We start from the raw sequence: 19466 nt of genomic DNA on the forward strand, positions 1-19466 counted from the left end.
TTTTGTGAGTGGGTTAGTAGATTCCAAAGTACCATACTGGGAGCAATACGCCATCACCCTTCCTGAGACTGGCGTGGGGCAGGGCACAAACGCTTGCCTGCTCCTAATTGGCCAAATTTTGCAGATCCCCAGAACTGCTTATGGGTTTAATGATGCTGCTTAATGTTTCTGGGCTCTGTGCTGAAAGTTGAGCTTAAGGGCTCATCGCAGCTTTGAAGTATAAAGGAATGGGGTGAATAGTTTGCCCACAACAACCGGAAAGAACAGAAACTCATGTAGGCTGTGTGCTGCCACCCCTGTCTAGGTGTTTTCAACTATGAGACAGTAGCGAAGTGAGAAAATCCAGGTAGGCCAATTCCACCTCATCAAATGCAGTGATTCTCTACAACTTCTGGCCCTGAAAGCATGAAGGCTAAAAGGGGGTGGGGGTGGATATGCAAATCCATCTCCAGTGTCCCTGCATTTGCCAGCTCTGCTTCAGACCCATGTTGAGAGGGAAAGTCTGGAGATTCTAAATGCGTTCACCCAACAGGCCTAGAATCCTCCCCATGAGCCTCTCCATGCCTTAGCTGGTTCTCGATCGCAAGGAGCCTAAGCACGCTCACCCAAACACATTAAGACTCCCTTTTCTGACTTTCCCTCTGGTTTGTGTTCAGAGATGTGCTTGGGTACATGTACTTGTCCCCTGCCCACTTTTAGCCCACATGCTTTCAGGTGAGCACCTGAAGAGGGCTTCTGTCTTTTACTTACTCAGCAGCCACCATCATGGATTGGTTCCCATCTGTCTTTGCAGCCAGAGTCCTCCCGCCTATGAAGCACCCTGCAGTTGCCTCCTCCCCTACTCTGCCAGCACACAAACCTGTGCCTGCCTCCGAGACCACATCAGCACCCAAGGTACTGAGCCTGCTCCTCTGATCGGTCAGATGTCTCTAACCTGCTTCAGGTTCCAGTTTCTGAATCGAATCTTTCCAAAAGCGAGCGATTCAAAAAGTGTGACTGATCATTCTGTCCTCTTCAGCTTTGAAGAATTTACGGGTCTCCTTTTGTGGTTACTGCGGCAGCGTTTATATTGTTTCTGCACTTGACACAGAGATATGTATATTTCAGGAAGGGGAATGCAGTGTATAGAGCAGGTGTTACTCACAAAGTTGAATGCAGCCATTGTGCCACTAATAACAGCCCACAAAGGCAGGGGTGGCCCTTTAGGTATTGTTAGTCTTCCAACTCCCAACAGCCCCAGCAGCATGGCCAATGGTCAGGGATCGTGGGAGTTGTAGTCCAATAATATCTATAGGGTTAGAGGTTCTCTTGTAAGGGTTTGCTAAACCTTATGTTTATGCTACCTGCCAGGGATTGCAAAAAAGGGGTGTTTGAGCACCATGCATGCCACAATACTTGGGTTGTAAATTGTGCAGGTCTGGTGTAGAGAGTTGCTGTTATTCCTGATATCCGAGGGCCTTTTATTTATTTTTTTTACATAACTGAGTATTTTGAAATAACTATCCCTTAGCTCACATCAGTGGTTGCTGTCTTTACAGGATATCAGCCCTACATATCTTGTTTCACCTTGGGATAAAAACAATTCTATTGTAAACAACCTTTTTTTCTGTGACAGGGGTCAACATTTTTGCCCAGGGCAAATAGCAAACCTGTTAAACCTTGTCATGCACATTTCAAACTAGGATTCAGTTGCACATAGAGACTGTGAAACAGAGCTTGCCTCTGGACAGGGTTGCTGTATGATAAACACCTGTCTTTCTCCAGTCAGCAATAATGCATGAAGACAAAGTACTGGCTTCTTCCATGACTTCTCAGTATAACACTTTCTACTGCCAACAGTTCCACATGATCATGTCAAACAGTAACACAGAAGCCTGCAATCATCCGGGGAATGGAAACATGCATGCAAAGAAGGAGGCGACAGTGAATTAGGGATCCTGCAAAGTTGTGCAGCACATTTGCTCAGGCTTAACAATACATTCAAAATCCAAAAGAGAGTATAGCATGCCTCTCTGCTGAAACTCAGAAACTTTCATCTTTACAAGTGAAAAGGTAGACAGACCTTTTACCATAACTTAATCAGAAGGTTGGGGGGGGGGGCTACTACCAGAGTCCATAGAAAATTGATTTGGTGTGTGGATGTGGCATGTACACCTCTGGTTGGCCGCTCCTGAATACAGAAAACAAACCAGTTATCTGCAAATTGAGAGTAAGCCAAATAATGCAAACCATTTGGAGGTAACAACTGAATTTCTGAAGAAGAAGGAAAGTCAAGATACGGCTTCTATTCTGAAAATAATAGTGTAACCTGGAAGCTATATATGTGCCTCTTTCAAGGGTCTTGTTGAGAGATTTAGTAGTTCTTATGAGCTGTTGAGAATTTTACATTATTGAACTGGTATTGGAAGATTCCCCTCTTCCTCCTTGGCAGTCATCGTAGGAAAGAGCATCATGCGCCATTCATTCCAAGACTGGCTGAGAGCCAGAGCACCTTGCTGAGATCTGGGCTGTGGATGTTGGATAAATTGCTTCTTAATACTTTGAACTGGGTAGGGCCCTAAATTGGTAAGCAACCCTGGTACCTGAATAGATCTTTCTTCAGGTTTGAGGCTCTGCTGTGCTAGACAAGAGTCCTCTTGAGGCCAGTCCCAAGAATGTCTGAATCTCTTTGTTTGTGGAGGCATTCTTACGCCACCTTTCTGTTGCCACAGGATGAGGATGCTGCAGGCCTGGCAGAGCAGTCCCAGAGAACCACCCTGAGCAGCACTTGCGCAGCTTGCCAACAACACGTCCACTTGGTCCAGCGCTACCTGGCTGATGGCAAGCTGTACCACCGCCAGTGCTTCAGGTAAGCTCTTCCTCCTCACTGAAGACCAAGTGGAGCCACCTGCTCTCCTGTAGCCTTATCCTTCTTTGCCAGGCATCGCCTTCTAATTATGCCAAGCCCACGTAGATCATCTCTGTTCTATGAGTAGTGAGAACATACTGCCTGCATATTTTTGCCAGCTACCATGAGGTCAGTAACTTCATTACGAAAAGAAAGAAATAAGCAGCAACCTAAAGCTTCTGTACTTGAGTGGGTCCCATAATTGCTACTGTTCTGAGAATCAGAACAGTAAAACACAGATTGCAACAGCAGCCAGTGAATAGTAGCTACAAAGTAATCAGACTTTTAAACAATGTACAGCCCAGCATAAAAATAACCAGAATGTCCAGATAAACTGAAGATTAAAACCCAGTCCTCTAAAACCCAGCAGCCTAAAAAGAAAAAAGAAAGCTGAAACAGATGGGGCTTCAAGGCTTTTTCACATCACTACTGTAGGTTAAATGATGAGGTCATATCATTTTCAAAAATATGGGCAGGTGTGGGAATATAGAACTCTACTGTGATGTTCTGCTACTAAATCCATGAGGCTCATAAGTCTCGCTGTCATTCCCAGTTCTGACCTGCTTTCTGTGTTATTGGCGTACGACTGTAGTGTAGAAAAAGTGAGGGGCACGTCTGTTTCTCAGGAAAGAGGCACATTTTCCAAACCAGCTTTGATTGTTTTACTTAATATGTCTTTTCTCTGAGGAATAAAATGTACTTGATTAACTTTATGGTGTCATATTTGCCCACGCAAAAATGGAAGACAGATCCAGCCCCGGAAAGCAAAACTGCTTTTGAGTTTAAGTCGTGTGAGAGAGACGGCACCAATCTCTTCTCTGAAAACCTTATAGCCTGAGTTAGAAGTGCAAATCAATTGTAATTTCTATGTGGACAAATGGGGAATCAAGAAACAGAGAAGCTAAGTGACTTAGCCTAGAGTGTCACAGGGCATCTTCGGCGAAGCTGTAAATGGAAGGTTGTTCTTCTAAGGGTGCCTGTGATCACAACTCCGCAATTCTTGCCTATCTCCACTGTTTGGTGACAGGCTTTGCTTGTGTCTCCGGCAGGTGTAAGGAATGCTCCAGCACTCTCCTCCCCGGTTCTTACAAGCCTGGACCTGAACTGGGCACATTTGTGTGCACCCAGCATCGTGGCAAGTTGGGCCTGAGCGGGAGGATGGAGCGCAGGCCAAGCCCAGATCTTCAGCACGTGGGGGAAAGCGGGGAGACTGGGATAGTGAGCACTGGTGCGGAGGAAGAGAACGGAATACTGGAGGAGCACCCATCTGCTGCGGAAGAGATAGGCAAAACGGGGGAGAGGGTAGCTGATGGAGTGGAGAGCGAGATGCCTCTTGCGCAGCCAAAGAACGAAACACTTGCCCCTGCTCCCGGATCTGAAACCTGCTCCCAAACACCTCCCAAACCTCCTGTGCCAGCAAAGCCACCTCTGCTCATGCAAGAGAAGGCTAGCCTGCAACACGGGCAGCTCAAGGAGGCTCGGCCCACGCCTGCCCCCAGGAAGAGCACAGACACAGCAGCAGCCCTGTCACCGCCAAGCTCCCAGCCTGTTCCAAAACCCAGAGCCAACGTGCAAAGCGAGGGATCCAGTGAGCCTGGCACTGGACTGGCCAATGGTAAGGAAATGCGTGCACAGAGGGAAGTAGTGAAGAACCCATCTGCAGCACCGTGGCAATAGCCAAACTGAAATGGGAGCCCTCATTTGCAGCTTGTGTGGATTGGAATCTTAGAATCACAGAAGGAACCTCAAAGGCCATCTAGTTAGACTCCTGAGACAGGAAACCTGCTGCTACAACATCTCTGGTAGGTGGCCACCCATGATGTTGCAGGAGCAGATTCCCTGCTGTCTCTTTTTTGTAAACTGCACTGCAGCCATCCTTGTTGAGGGGAAGTATAGAATTCTCCGCATAAATAAATACAATTGGCAGGGGGTTGTACGAGAAAACCTTTGGAGGTACATTTCAGTTGTAGCAGTGGGCAGCTTGGCGAAAGCCCCTTTGTCCTGTGAAACATGCCCTTCTGATGGGACAGATAACCTGGATTCTGTGCCCATGAATTAACTGCATTCACTCCTTGTGTGCTGCTTCATTCTTCTTCCACAAGCACGATTTTCTTGTAAGGACCAGTGGAGTGGATGGAAAGAAGGGCGTGGAGATTCAAGGCTGGGTGTGCCTTGGGCATAGATCAGAGAGCCGTAGCCAGGATGGAGGGAAAGGAGCTGTGTGGCTGTGCAGTCATGCTCCCAGAAGGCAAGAGAAGATTTATTTGGCCACTTTCCTAGTTTCTGAGGTTTCGCAAGATGCTGCGCAGCTGCATGTTGGGAGCTTTCATCCCTGGCTATAAAAACAAGTTATCCCAGCGTAATGGATTTGGACATCCTTGCTAGGAGATGAGACACATGGGTATGTTAAGAGCATTAGGAGAGCCCAGCTGGATCAGACCAAAGGCCCATCTAGTCCAGCATCCTGCTCTCACAGTTGCCAACCAGAGGCCTATGGGAAGCCTGCAAGCAAAACTAGAGCTCAAGAGCAGTCTCCCCACTTGTATAACAGCTGTTATTCAGCAGCAGATTGCCTCTGACAGTACAGGGGGAAAACATAGAGCTATTAGCCATTATGGCAATCTGCCATGACTTTGTCTAAGCCTCCATTAAGGCACCTATTTTGCTGGCTATCCCTACGTCCTGTGGGAATGAATCCCATAGATTTAACTGTGTGCTAGAAGAAGTATTAACTGTCGCCCTGAATTTTCCAACAAATTCAGTAGTGCTTGAAAACTGTTGCGAGAGAGGGAGAAAAATCCTTTCTCTCCACTTTTTCCAAACTGCATAATTGTATACACATCTATCATGTTCTCCCTTACTTGCCTTTCCCCCTCTCCTAAACATAAAAGCCCCTAATGTTGCACCCTTTCTTGTGTTCTTCATTTCTGGATTAGGTAGGCCTCCTGAGCCCTGTCCTCCTGTTCCGAAGCCCAGAGGCAGACCCACGTCCTCCGAGCGGTATGTCCCTTTTGCTTGCAAATCACACACAGACAGCGAGATAAATGTTGACCTTCCTTCCATTTTCCTTTTTCCCTGTTCATGCAAATTGAGCTGCAGGATGGGCATGCATTGGAGGTTTTAAGTGAGGGATGGGGGCTCATTCAGAACTTGTTATTCTGAAGTAGTGACACTCCCCCCCCCCCCCAAACTATTGAAGAGAGAATCCTGGGTCCTTGCAGAGCAATACAGACAGCAACACCCCCCCTTCAATCTGTGTATCTCTTGCCAAAATGCAAGTTAACAAACAACTGTGTAGACCACACTTCTCCAACCTGGTGCTCTCCAGATGTTGTTGGCCTGCAACTCCCACCATCCCTGAACCCTTCCTGTGCAGTGCTGATGGGAAGGTGGAGTTAAAAAACATATTGAGGGCACCCAGTTGGGGAAGGCTGACTAGATAGTAAATCATGCAGATGAACCCTGTGTAGGAAGAACAGCATGTCTTGATTTCCAAAGGGTAGCTATGCTAGTCTATTGCAAAGAGTCTTGTGGCACCTTTAAGGACTAGCAAAGCTAAGAAATCGGGTAGTTTTCCCTGGACCATGTGTCACAAGACTCTTCATCATGCTTTAAGCAGCTCTTCGCAATTTCAGCCACATAGAGGGGAAGATGGAAAGGCTCAGGGTCATGTCTGAGTCACTTGATGTCTCCCAGTCCAGCACAGATGGAAATGGTTGTTCTCAGTGCATCAGACTATCTATAGCTTGAGAATCCAAAGCTGCTGCTCAGTATTCCTGCCTGAAAGATTGGAGAAAAAAATAACAGGGCCGTGTATATTCTAAACATAACAACCAAAGTCATGATTCAGTACCAAGAAAATATGCTTTCTGCTTTTCAGCCTTCAAAATATACATGTGTCTATCTTTTTTCTTTTTTCTTTTAAGCAAAGGGTTATGAAGTAAATTAAGATTCTGCAGGGGGGGAGTGAATGCTGTGTTCACTATCAGCTTGTGGTCTTGTGTGGCACACTTGCGGAATATGTGCAGCCTTGGGCTTCAGAGACCGAGCGTCTTGCTTGGGAGGAGCCTCTTTTCCATTTTGTACTCTCCCCCTTTCATCCTTCCTTACCCCATATATTTTCTCCTGCCAGAACTGGGGAATGCCTGCGGCCCAAAGACCCTCCCTGGATTGCATTGGTCCAGGGAGAGCCCAAGAAGAAGCCGGCCCCTCCGCCTCCCCCGCCAGGTAGTCGCAAGGAGAGCCCCTCAAGGGTTTCAGAGGAGGATGAAGGCGGAGAAGGGAAAGCGCAAGGCAGGGAAGGCAGGCCCACTCCGGAGGAGCCCAAGCCGTATAATCCCTTTGAGGATGATGAGGAAGAGCAGCAGGAGGAGGAAGAAGAGGAGGGAGTCGTCGCGCAACAGAGCACGCCAAAGCAAGAGCAGAGTGAGGGCGAGCCCACCTCCAAGGTGGCTCATCCCTGGTATGGCATCACCCCCACCAGCAGCCCCAAGACCAAGAAGCGGCCAGCTCCAAGGGCCCCCAACGCATCCCCTCTTGGTGAGTCTCCACCCTGCCTTCCAACAGGAAGGAAAAGAATGAGCTCTCTCATGGCTTGCACCAATGTGGCTTGGATGTTTGAGGCCTGGTCCTGCCATGCTTGCCGTGGCTGGGGTTCCTTCAGGGCTTTGTTGGACTCAAGCTCCCATCATCCCTGACCACTAGCCATGCTGGAGAAGGCTGATGGGAGTTGGAGTCCAGCAACGTTGAAGGGGAGATGCTCAGGTTCCCCATCTTTCGAATGGGCCTGTCTGGAAAAGGTGTTCTGTCATGCTATGACTTTTTTTTCTGCCCGAGCGCTGCCTTCACTCCTGGGTGCTTTGGGGGGGGGGGGGCAAATTGGCTGGGGCAGCAAAGGTAAATTTTGCCTTTGGACCAGTAGGCTAGGTTTTGCGCACACACATCGTTCTCTGTCCTCCAAATGGACAATCAAGAGGCAATATCGGAGTTCAAGGACACATTCCAAGCAGGCATATTGGGGGCCAAAGCAAGGCCAGTGGGAGGTGTGGCATGGGGAGGGTTCAGAGGGCTGGGCAGAGAGGCCTAAAGAGCCATGCTTGGGCCTGAGTTCCCCGACTTTCGTCTCACCTGTACTTTCCCCTCGTTGCAGCTCACCACCCCATCTCCCGACTCTCCCGCTCGGAGCCGTCTTCCTCCACGCCCTCGCCCGCCCTGAGCCTGGAGAGCATCGCATCCGAGTGTTTGGCCAAGGGCGCGGACGACTTGGACGAGACCTCCGTGCCCAAGAGCTCCTCGGAGCCCGCAGTCCACGTCCCAGCCGCCACTTCCATTGTCTCCTCCTCAGCCCCTCCGCTCCCCCGTCTCTCCTCCTCTGGTGAGGAGTGTCCCACAGCCCTGCCCAGCAGCTCGGCCAACTCCTCCTTTTCGTCCTCCAGCGATTTGGCTGGCGATGGCAGTGAGGCACAAGGGGGACATTCACAGACTGCCCGAACCTCCTCATCTGGGAACTTGAAAACCTCTCCTGGGGGAGCCTCCCCCAAGCCTTCGGCCGGGGCCATTCCCACGCCTATCCTCTTGGCCTCGGAGCTGAGTGGTGCGGCTGCCAGGAGCTCTCCATCACCCAAAGCACAGCCAAAGGTAAGTTGGAGTCGCTTTCCTAGGTTCTGGTCGTGAGACCCATCCTTCGTCCCTGCAGGTTTTTGAAAAACAATGACCTTTTGCCTTGCTCTGTTACTTTGAAAGGTCCCTGAAATGAACTGAGAAGTTTTTATGTGTGCATGTTTGTGTCTGTAACAAAGCATCTGGCCAGGAAGTCCCAGCCAGAGTTACAGCTTTACTGTCTTCATACAGTGGCACTTTGGTTTGCAACCGCTTTGGATTACAACCACGTCAAACCTGGAAGTGTGTGTCCCTTTTTTTTTGGATTACAACCCATTTTTGGGGGGAGGCCCCATTGGCGAAAGCGCACCTTGGGTTACAACCTGTTTTGGTTTACAACCAGACCTCCGGAACAGATTATGGTTGTAAACCAAGGTACCACTGTATCCCCAGAGACATGACAACTTCTTGGCCTGCTCTCCACTCTTGCCTCTAGCACCACCCGCTGGTTATGTTATGTACTGCTTATTTTGCAGCCTTACAAATAATTAACTCCGGGTAGAAGCTGCTGTTATGAAGCATTGCACAGGGTTTCAGATCCTCTGTCAATGCTGCTTTAAAGATGGCATGCACAACAAAGGCTGTTCTCATGGGGAAAGTCTGTTAGGGCTGTGTTTAATGGTGCTTAGGGCCAGATCTGATTGGGGGGCTTCTGATTCCCCCACCCCTGCTTTAACTCTCCATCAGTTTTGGCTTTTTGCTCCATTCTCTCCCCCTTCCCATTAACATAAGCCTAAACTGATCACATGCAGAGGGCTTGAAATGAGGGCTGCCTGTGGCTCATGAGCTGCAGAGGAGGGGGCTGACACGAAATTCCCCAGCCACAGAGTGCTGCAGGGTTTCGTGTCAGCCCCCCTCCCTCCATCTTTTACCCCGGGAAATTTAAAACTCACTGCTCCACCATGCAATTCCCTGTTCCACCAGGATCCCTTGAACTGCAGGGCAGTCTCACTGTGGCTGGCTTGTCCTCAGTTGCTGAGCATGGCTGTCGGGAGTGTCCCCAGCATTTGTGATTTCTCGTGTGCACTGCCTCATTTCCCTTGCTCAAAATCAGGAGTCCCTGGCCTGTGTCTGTTGCAAAAGAGGCCTGGCTACTACGCCCCCCCCCCCCCGTGCCAGAGCTGAGTCCCTGCTCCAGAGATATGGTCCTCAAAAGTGCCAGGGTGGAGTGGCAGGTTCAGGATCCCATTGTGGTGCAGCCCAAGAGGTATATTTTGATATTCTGCTTGGTGTGTTTGTCCCCAGTCATCCTGCAAAGAGAATCCCTTCAACCGGAAGCCGTCGCCTGTCACATCCCCCTCCATTAAGAAAACTCCAAAGGGACCCAAGCCAGCGAGGCCTCCTGCTCCGGGACATGGCTTCCCACTAATTAAACGGAAGGTAACGAGGATTGGGGGCTTCTGCCTCATTTGCCATGCTACTTAATTTCCCACAAATTGCTCACAAAAGGAGTATTTAAATTAACTGAGCTAACTCAGTCGTGTTTGTTAACTTTGGTGGGTTCTACTCTGAGTAAAACTTAATTGAATACCACCCCTGTGAAGAGGGATTGCATACTTTCTAGCGGGGTGATTGAGAGCTAAGGGCTGGTGTGAGGCATTTGTATGTAGTGGTTGTGGCTTCCTCTGAAAGCTACACCGTAACAAAAGTTGCTGGGGCAGATTCTAAATGCTGAGCCTGAAACCTGGCTTGAAAGGTGCTGAAGGCAAGCCTCGCTTGCAGAGGAACAGTTATCTGGGATCAGGTGTGGGGCAAGGCTTGGGGAAATGACAGCACAGGCCAAAGTAGGACCAGGACATGTTTAGTTAGGCCTGCAGGCTGGAGGTTCCTCACCAGTGCTTTATGTTTACTCTGTGGACTCCAGAATTTGTCTCCTTAAGAATGTCGGCCAAAACAAGTTTCTGCCCCTCATGATTGTGTAGGAAACCATCTGAAACATTCAGTAGTGATAATTTTAGGTAAGGAGGCTAGGAAAGATTTTGGGTGGGAGACCCCTGCCAGGTTCTGCCCTACATCTTGCCCTAATTCACAGATACATATTTTTAAAAATGTATTCCCCATGACTCTTATCTCCCTCCTCCCACCCTGGAGTCAGTAGTTATCTTCTAGAAAGCCACGCCTGCCTTGTTAGAAACAGGAAGCATGATCTTTGGTTCCTTGCCTTTTTACAGGTTCAGTCAGACCAGTATGTTCCAGTGGAGGACATCTATGGCGAGATGGACAGCATTGAGCAACAGCTGGATGAGCTGGAGCATCGAGGGGTTGAGCTGGAAAGGAAGCTTCGCAGCATGGAAAATAATGGTAGAGTGGTGGATCACTGCCTGTGAGGCTGCGCAGGGCGAGGCAGAAGGCAGGAAGATTCGCAGGATATATGAGCGTCATCTTCGGTCATGCTTGCTGGGGCTGCTGGGAGTTCTAGTTCAGCAACACCCGGAAGGCCAAAGGTTTCCCTGCACCTGATATAATGTAGCCAAGTTTGCTTTTCCATGGCTTGGGCACCACCTGCCTATCTTTGCTTATCCCACTGTGTATATTCATGGGGTGAATGTTAAAAAATATTATATGTATATGAATTATCCATGTTTGTTAAAATATATACCATGTAATACTTGGTTAGGGAACTTTCAGGCAGAAGGGTTTCTGTGTTCAGAGCAAAGGCAAGGAGGGAAGAGGTTAAGCTTTGGCAACTTGGAAAAGATGGGTCAGGTTTAAAAACAAAAGCCAACCCTCCAGGATGTTTGGTATTTGTGTCCGGAGATGGAGGTGATTGAGGAAATGCCTTTGTGCGTGTCCTGGTAGTGCTGCTGCTTCAAAAATAGCATTTCTAGGTTTCAGGTGCCCTGAAGCTAATGTGGACTAACAGTAAGAGCTGCTGTAGCTGCCTCATCCCTTTGCCTCTGTGGTGGGCAGATCTCAGGGAAGGTCTCAGTGGTAGAGCACATGCTGTGCATGGCAAAGATCTGGGTTCAGTCCCTGGCATTTCTACGTAGGGCTGAGAAAGTCCCCTGGTCTGAAACCCTGGAGAGCCACTGCCAAGGTAGATGAACCAATGGTCTAATTCAGTATTGGTGTCAGGCTCTGAAGAGTGTGTAGCAGAGGCAGGGGGACAGGGGAGTGACCCCAGAGAGGGACCAGTGATTTATGGGATGCCACGCAACCCACAAGGCAGGAGCAGGAGCCAGGGCAATTCAAGGCAGAAGAAGAAGAGACCGTTCAGGCAAGGGACGGGTCAGTAGACCTTCCTCTGTCCCACTGTCTCCTGGGAGCAGGAGGGGCTTGAAAATGGAAGAGCAGCGACGACTTCTGTGCAGGAGGTCTCAGGTTGAGGCCACGCCACCCGTCAGATAAGCCTGAGGATGGGAGGGGGCCCCATTGTTGCCGCAACTTCTCCGTAGGGCCCAGACCTATGGACAGCTGCATAGAGGCTAGAAGTGTGTGAGTATGTGTATCCAGAGCACGATGGAAGCTACTGTAAGTGTTTCTCTAGCCAACAAAGAGTTAACTGTCAGACGTGCATCTTCCTTATCTGAGATAGGCCAGGACAGTAAGGTAGCTTCGTACCCGTGTGGCCTTCTCAGCTCTTTCCCTTCCTCTGTCCCTTTGACCAGCAGATATTCCTGAAGACGGCTTGCTGGTCGACTGGTTCAAGCTCATCCACGAGAAGCACATGCTGGTGCGCCGGGAGTCTGAACTCATCTATATGTAAGTACACATGGTTGATTAATGGCCACACACTTTCTAGGGGGCAAGTGCCGCTCTTTGCAGGCTCAGTCCCAAACGCCAAAGGCCATCTCAAACAGGTAGATCAGAAGTTGGGGGCGCCATATGTTGTTGGGCTCCATCTCCCATCGTCTCCAGCCAGCATGGCCAGTGGCCAGCAATGATGGGAACTCTCATCCAACAGCATCTTGAGAGGCTCAGATTCCCCATCCAGGATTGGATCTTCCAACCTTCAGAAATAATCTGGACTTTGCTGAGTAGGCATAGGGAATGCCATAATGGCAAGGAGGATGAGCTAGTTATAGAATATACTATTACAGATGCCACATAATATTAGTTCTGCACTTGTAAGAAATAGATCTTGCAGGGGGGGGGGGCACCACCAAAACTCTGGAACTCACTGCCTATTGACGCCTTTACTGTACTCTTTTCAGCGCCTGTCAGAAACTTTACCCAAAGATGTAAAAACTGACAGACATTTTAATCTGCCATTTTAGCCTAGCTGACTTTATTTATATATTTTATATATATATTTATATATTTTGTTTTTAAAAAATAACTTTAACTTTTATCAATAATTCTAATGTATATTTTATGCCTTTTGTAAACCACTTAGAAGTTTTACTTCCAGTTAAGCGGTTTATGCAAATTTTGTTAAAAATAAAAAATAAATTTGCCTTGCTGAAGATTCCCATCCCACTGCTCCCACATCTTGGTGCTGGCATGTAACTCTCCTCTTTTCCTTCCTTCTAGTTTTAAGCAGCAGAACTTGGAGCAGCGTCAGGCTGATGTGGAGTATGAGCTGCGATGCCTCCTCAACAAACCTGGTACGTCTCTCAGGGTGTGATACGAGCAGTTTTTAAAAAAGCGATCTTTGCCGTAGCATTTGAGAATGACTTGAAAATGATTTTGGATGCATTTGAAGGGAACAGTGTTACAGGATCTACGTGAGGAGACCATGCCAGGCAATGTGAGCTGTTTCTTGTTCCCCTGGTGTGCTCAGGCTTTGCTGGGATGGCCAGTGCTCCAGGTTGCTCACTTTGAACGTTAGCCTAAGTATGTTTCTTCATAAGGTGCTTACAGTTCCTTCAGTATCCTTAAAATTGTGTATGTCCGTTTGTTTGTTTGTTTGTTTGTTTGTTTGTTTGCCAAAAAAAGACTGAATAGCAATCAATAATTCATTCATCCAATTTATATCCTACCTTTCCTGCCGAAAAAGTCTAGGACTGCAGAAACAGCCATGATAAATCACAACTAAAAACAGTCAAAAACAGTTACAAGCATGTTAAATGCATTCTAAAAACCAGCTAAAGACGTTATTTCAGTCGGTGACCTCAGGGTTGTCAAGAGCAGTTTTTCAGCCATCAAATGCCTGGAGAAACAGGAATGTTTTTAGAGTGCTGAAAATCAGTAATGAAGGAGACAGACACACCTCACTAGGGAGAGCATTCCACAAACACCCCTGTCCCTAGGTTTAAAATTTGAAAGACACAACACAAAAGGAAAAAGGATTGGGCAGGAGGAGGAAATAAACAAAACTCAGAACTAGTTCTTAGATATGGAGTTCTTTTGACTAGCTGGAAGGGAAACTGCTGAAGGAGAGGAACGGCCAAAAGTTGCTGATTTTGCATCAGAGCCAGTAAAGTGGTCCTGCTTCCCTTCCCTTTGCTCTGCTGCAGTCTGACAGAATGGCAAGATGGAATTTGAGGAAGAAAAGCCTGCTGGAGACGGCTTCTCAGTGGAGCTGATGGAGCGGTCCTTTTTTCCGTATGCTTCAGGCTGATGGAATGGCAGGCTAGGAAACTGCCTAATACCTGGGACCCAGGAACTGTTCTTCCACTATGGCCTGAGTGTTGCTCGTTTAGACAACTGATGTTACTGTGTCAGCTAAGAGGAGAACTCACTAGTTTGAACCTTTCCTCTGCCATGGGCGCATTAGGTGGCATTTGGCAAGCCATAGATTCCCAGATTCATAGATTCAATCTCATCTGCAGTATGAACAGAATAATAGCGGCCTACCTTACAGGGCTGTTCTAAGGCTTGCTGAGATTGAAGGATTTCAGAGTTTCGACATGAACCTATATGTAGGTGGAATACTACCCAGAGCAGAATATTATCTCAGCGCACGTTTACTGCCAGCAGAGAGCACTGTTCAATAAAACGAGAGGTTCTTTCCCTACTGCCAGCCTTCAGTCGATGGCATTTCCTGCCCTAGTTAGTTCATGAAAGTCCAACAAGAGGGAAGCTCTCGAAACAGGCTCAAGGCACGGATGATCTGTAGAGAGGTATGGGGAAGAACATAGTGAGCAAAACCCAGTGTTTCTTGAGCCACAATTGACCCTTTGTGAGGAGAACTTGGAAGATGTTCAGCCTCACAGGCAAGAAAGGAACATGGAGCAGTCTTGTTCTGAGTCACTGCCTTACACATTGCTTTGCCCAGTCTAGTTCTGTGTACTCTGAAGGGCAGTGGCTCTCTGGGGACCCAGACAGCGGTTTTCCTTAACTCTACTACCTGAGACCCCTTTGACTCAGGAGTAGCTAACCTGGGTCCCTCCAGAGGTTGCTGAGCTACAACTCCTCTCTGTCCTAGCCAACACCCCGTCATGGACAGTGTGGGTTGTAGTCCAGCAACTTCTGAAGGACACAGATTTTCTCACCCATTTTATCTGGAACTGACACACTCTGTCCCACACAATCCCACGGGTTGTGCGCCTTCATAAGGGCCAGCTTTTATCCTTTGGGTGGCACATTCTAGGCTAAAAAGCCAGAACTTTGCTCAGACTTTAGCACTGTTCATGTTAAAAGGAGGAGCACGCTGGGTTCAAGCACACACTTGTCATGTAATCCTTCGCAGAGCAGAAGTGCGACCGTCTAACCCTAGGAAGTTCCACCACATAACCCCTGCATTGCTCTTTGCTGCTATTCTGTGCTGATGTTTTGCTGTTGGGTGTTCTTGTGCTTTCATTTTATGATTTTAACGTAAACTGTACTTGTTTAATTGTCACTTTTTTTTGTAATCCGCTCCTGGACCGTTTCAAGGAAGGTGGGCTTATAAGTACAAACACCTAGTAAATAAATAACCGCCTACTCACCTCTCTCTTTCTTGGCGGACAGAGAAAGACTGGACAGATGAGGACCGTGTGAGGGAGAAGGTGCTGATGCAAGAACTGGTGACCATTATTGAGCAGCGGAACGCCATTGTCAATTGCTTGGATGAGGACCGGCAAAGGTAGCAGAAGGGGAAGTGGTTGGAAATGGCCTGCCTACTTCTAAATAGTAGGGCTGGGGTGACTGTAAAGATGGCTGTAGTTGCATGGCCCCAAATGCCATTTTTATAGTGAACATCTTCCCTAGACAAGACACAAGAGCTTTGTCCAAGGGAGCAGGTGCTAGGAGCTTGCCCAAAGATGTGGTGCATTTGGGATCTGAAAGAATGGCTTTCCAACTTGGGCCAAGGATGGTGAACCTGTGGCCTGTCAGTTGTTTCTGGACTACAGCTCCCATCATCCCTGACCATTGGCCATGGTGGCTGGGACTGATGGGAGTTGGAGCCCAAAAGCTTCTAGGGGAGGGCCATAGAGCCCTATCCCCCAGCATAGAAACTATTGGCTGGGCAGGATTGGGAGAAGAGCAGCTTCTTGTGTTCTATGGCATAATGACATCTTTTTAGAAGCTTCACTTCAACTGTTCTGGCAAAGACCGAATCTTACTATTCCTTCTCCTTGTTTTACCAGGGAAGAAGAAGAGGACAAAATGCTGGAAGCCATGATTAAAAAGAAAGGTAAGAGAGGTCCAGGAGTTAAGGCATTGGTTCCTGGAATATTCTTTATTAAAATATTTCTAACCCACCTTTCATTTAGATAGTTAAAACGACTGTTAACCAGGACACAATGTGCTTATGTGTCCTTTCCATACTGAACACACTAAAAGTATGCACCCAAGCAATTTGAATTCTGCTCCAAGGAAAGCTGAATTGTATGACTTAAATGCAAAATTAAGTAAATTTGCATAATTTTTCTTTTTTTTTTTGTAATCCTGCTGATCACTCAGGAAAGTAGCCTTCTGCTTGCAGATGCAGTAGGGGCAGGAAGCCAAGGTGGGGGGGATTTGGGACGGAAAGGATGTCAAATGCTCCTCTGCTTTCTCCCCAAACTGCCTTTGGCCATGGGTGGTGCATGCATGTTTCCTCTGTTGTTGGGGAATATCGCTCCCAGCACAGGGCAGCACATAATCCCTATAGCCCAGGTCTTGTTCTTCATCTTGGAAGCAGTTGCAATACAGAAGGAGGAAGCTCTGAGACATTGCACCTAAATCTGAATCCTTCCCTCTTAATAGTTGCCTGGGGGGCAAAGGGAATCTAAGTTTTCCCTTCCCTTCTGCAGCAGCTATTTTAGAGGAAGAATGAAAGCCATGGAAATTCTTTCATGGATGCATGCTTGTTTTTGCTAATTTGCTAATTTAGTCTGGTTTTGCTAGCCACAGGGCAGGGCAATAAACTATGCAAGGCACTGAAAGCCCTGCCCCCAAACATAGGAAATTCAGTCTCCTTTATGGCTTCTGAGATTTTAACTCTGCATTTTCAAGCCTTTTCTTCACATCCAAAAAGGCTAGAAACCTTTTTCTGTCCTCCTGGTTTCTTTTTTCTTTTAATCAGGAAACCAAATTCAGTGACTTAAGAAAACATTACGGGTTTTTTCTGGACTCCTGCAGAATGGCAGGATATACACAGCTTTGGGATCAACCCCTGAACACCCAGGGATAATTCCAGCTTGAGACTGTATCTAATACAGTCATCTAATACACCCTTTAGGTGCCTATTTGTTTTGGCAAACAGCAAGGGTCACAAATCTATTTAGTGGTTGCTATTCCTCCCTTTTTGCATTTTTCCACAGGTGATGATCCTCCTTTCTCAATTCCTTGCAGAATAATAATTCCAGATTCTGTAAACAATGCTTGTCCTGACTTGACAATTGGCCTGTTGTATGAAGCATGCAAATAAGCAGATTTATGCTAATTTAGCTAATGTAATCCCTTGAGGCATTTGGATTTTCTGGTTACTGAATCTAATTTTAGTATAGAACTGTAGCATCCATGATGTTACAAGCATTTGCCAGGGTAGGCTTTGTTGCATGAAGATCCTGATATATATGGGAGGGCTTTAGCCCAGGTTCAGTCCCTGGCGTCTCCAAACAGTGTTGGCGTCTCCTGTCTGAAACCCTGGAGAGCTGCTGCCAGTGCTGAGCGCCTGTCTGACTCAGCTGAAAACAGTTTTTTACCTTCCTCCCTTGCCCAACCCCAAGTGCATTCCACAGAAAGTGATCACTGTACTTTCTCTCTCCCCCTCCCTCCTTTCTCCAGAATTTCATAAGGAGACCGAAGCTGAAAGCAAGAAGAGAGGGAAATTCAAGCCCATGAAAGTGTTGAAACTGCTTGGGAACAAACATGAGTCAAAGAGCAAGTCGCCCAAGGAGAAAAGCTAAAGCAGGAGGCAGCCAGAAGCGGGGAGGGACAAAATCGGTCCTGTTTGGCCGGCCACCTGGCAAATGGGGCTTCTGCCTCCTGCCCCTTCCCTGCCCTCCCGCCACCACCAATGCTGTGCCTCGCCATACACCAAAGCTGGCTTCCCTCGGAGAAATTCCGTCAGCTTCCATCAACAGAAGCTCCTTTGCCTAGTAAAAGGGGAGAGAGGTGGGGTAAGCCTAGTCAGCACTGAAATAGTTGGAGGGACAGACTGGAGGAGGAAGCTACTTGTCTCTTCGGCTTCTGGGTAGGGGTGGGAAAGTGAAATAGCTTTAGGCTTCCTCGATTGTACGTGTGTACTTCTTATTACTGGTTCTGAGCAGTGCAGAATTTGGGTGTCTGTGGGAAACTTGCACTAATTGTCCCCCTCCCGTCTCTCAACTGTGATAGTCACATGTGCCTCGTACCCCTCTCCTTCGGGGAGGAGGAGACTTTCCATAGTAGTCCAGGGACGGGGACTCCTCTCCCCTGCTCCAAATCCCTTTTCTCATTAACCTGCTAGTCAGAAATCCCACTTGGGTCATTTGGAAAGGTTTTGGGCTTTTGGAGCACGGTTATTTTTTTGTTTTGGCTTAAAACTGTTAAACTGAGTATCATGGGAAACGCTTCCATGCCATAAGGGCGGATAGAAACAGCCAAGAGCCTAACCAGTGGCCTATTTCTCGCCTGCTGCCAATGTGCTGCAAATGCCGAGTCTCTTGGAAACCGTTTTTAGCAATGCAGGGAGGAAAGCTTAACGGGATTGGATTTTCATGTACTTGGTAAGGTCTGAATCGGACACTCACTGGGCCTTTTCACCCTCTTGGTTGCTGCTGCTAAATTTCATCCATGGTGCTCTTCAAGGGACACAGTGGGCTGGGAAAGTGTCCAACGTTCCCCTCCACTGTGAGGGCATAAGATCTCATGCTGTACTCGATGCCAACAAGGTTTCCTTTTTGCCTTGCTCACCAGTGCTACCCTTAGCCCATTTGGGAGGGATTCCAGCTGCTCCCCCCTCGGCTTGACATGTATATACTTTCCTAAGAGTGCAAGAGGGCTCCTTTCTATACTGCTTCCTTAGCTTGAATTTCCACCTCTCCCTTCCAGCTTTGTTTTTATTTGTTTGCGTGTGTGTGTGTGTGTTTGCGTGTGTGCTGGGAGGGAAGGGGCCTTCCCACTTTCCTTTCTGCCTTCTCCTCCGAGTGGAGGAGCTATTTATTGAGATGTTTGTTTGGTCTGAGTTAAACACTGATAGTATTGTAGGTGTTGGTTAGTCAGCTGTTAGTCTTGGGTTCTTGTTAGCAGAGTAGACTACCAGCCCAGAGCAAATTGCTGTGCTGCCTTATCCAAATATGATGGAATGTTTGGCCAGTCCCTGGCTATGATGCTCAGCCTACGCTGTCCCAGAAGGGGATCTGAGTTCATCAGTGTTGCCAGCGCTGGTTTGGGGCCTTGTTATCAGTCCCCACAAGTGGGTGACAACCTCCTGCTGAATCCTGCTCTCCACAGAAAGGCCACCCTGGGGTTTGATTCCAGAGCACAACATTCCCCTCTAAAACGAAACTGTTACAAAATGCCACCAGAGACGCTCCCATCACAAATCCCCCTAGCCCTGATGGACAGAATTACACTGTATTAACCACAATCTCCACTTACATGCAGGGAACAAACAAATGAAATAAAACTATTGTATTTAGCAACA

The 19466-nt window shown here is 47.9% G+C and overlaps 1 protein-coding gene across 2 annotated transcripts in view; it reads left to right on the forward strand.

The window, feature by feature from the left end:
- Nucleotides 1–19464, forward strand: part of MICALL1 (MICAL like 1) — a 36437-nt gene extending 16973 nt beyond the window's left edge. The window contains exons 4-16 of one of the 2 annotated variants that reach the window (XM_080971676.1): nt 794–894; nt 2712–2848; nt 3937–4502; nt 5824–5887; nt 7020–7426; nt 8037–8524; nt 9791–9925; nt 10717–10846; nt 12154–12247; nt 13019–13092; nt 15380–15494; nt 16000–16046; nt 17624–19464. In XM_080971676.1, the coding sequence (XP_080827802.1) occupies nt 794–894; nt 2712–2848; nt 3937–4502; nt 5824–5887; nt 7020–7426; nt 8037–8524; nt 9791–9925; nt 10717–10846; nt 12154–12247; nt 13019–13092; nt 15380–15494; nt 16000–16046; nt 17624–17745 (2480 nt within the window). In that variant the 3' untranslated portion in view covers nt 17746–19464. The remainder of the gene's footprint in view (nt 1–793; nt 895–2711; nt 2849–3936; nt 4503–5823; nt 5888–7019; nt 7427–8036; nt 8525–9790; nt 9926–10716; nt 10847–12153; nt 12248–13018; nt 13093–15379; nt 15495–15999; nt 16047–17623) is intronic. The other variant, XM_080971677.1, reaches the window with a different exon arrangement.
- The last annotated feature ends 2 nt before the right edge of the window (nt 19465–19466 follow it).

This window comes from Podarcis pityusensis (assembly GCF_964106645.2).
Source record: "Podarcis pityusensis genome assembly, chromosome: 10".
Lineage (NCBI taxonomy): Eukaryota > Metazoa > Chordata > Lepidosauria > Squamata > Lacertidae > Podarcis > Podarcis pityusensis.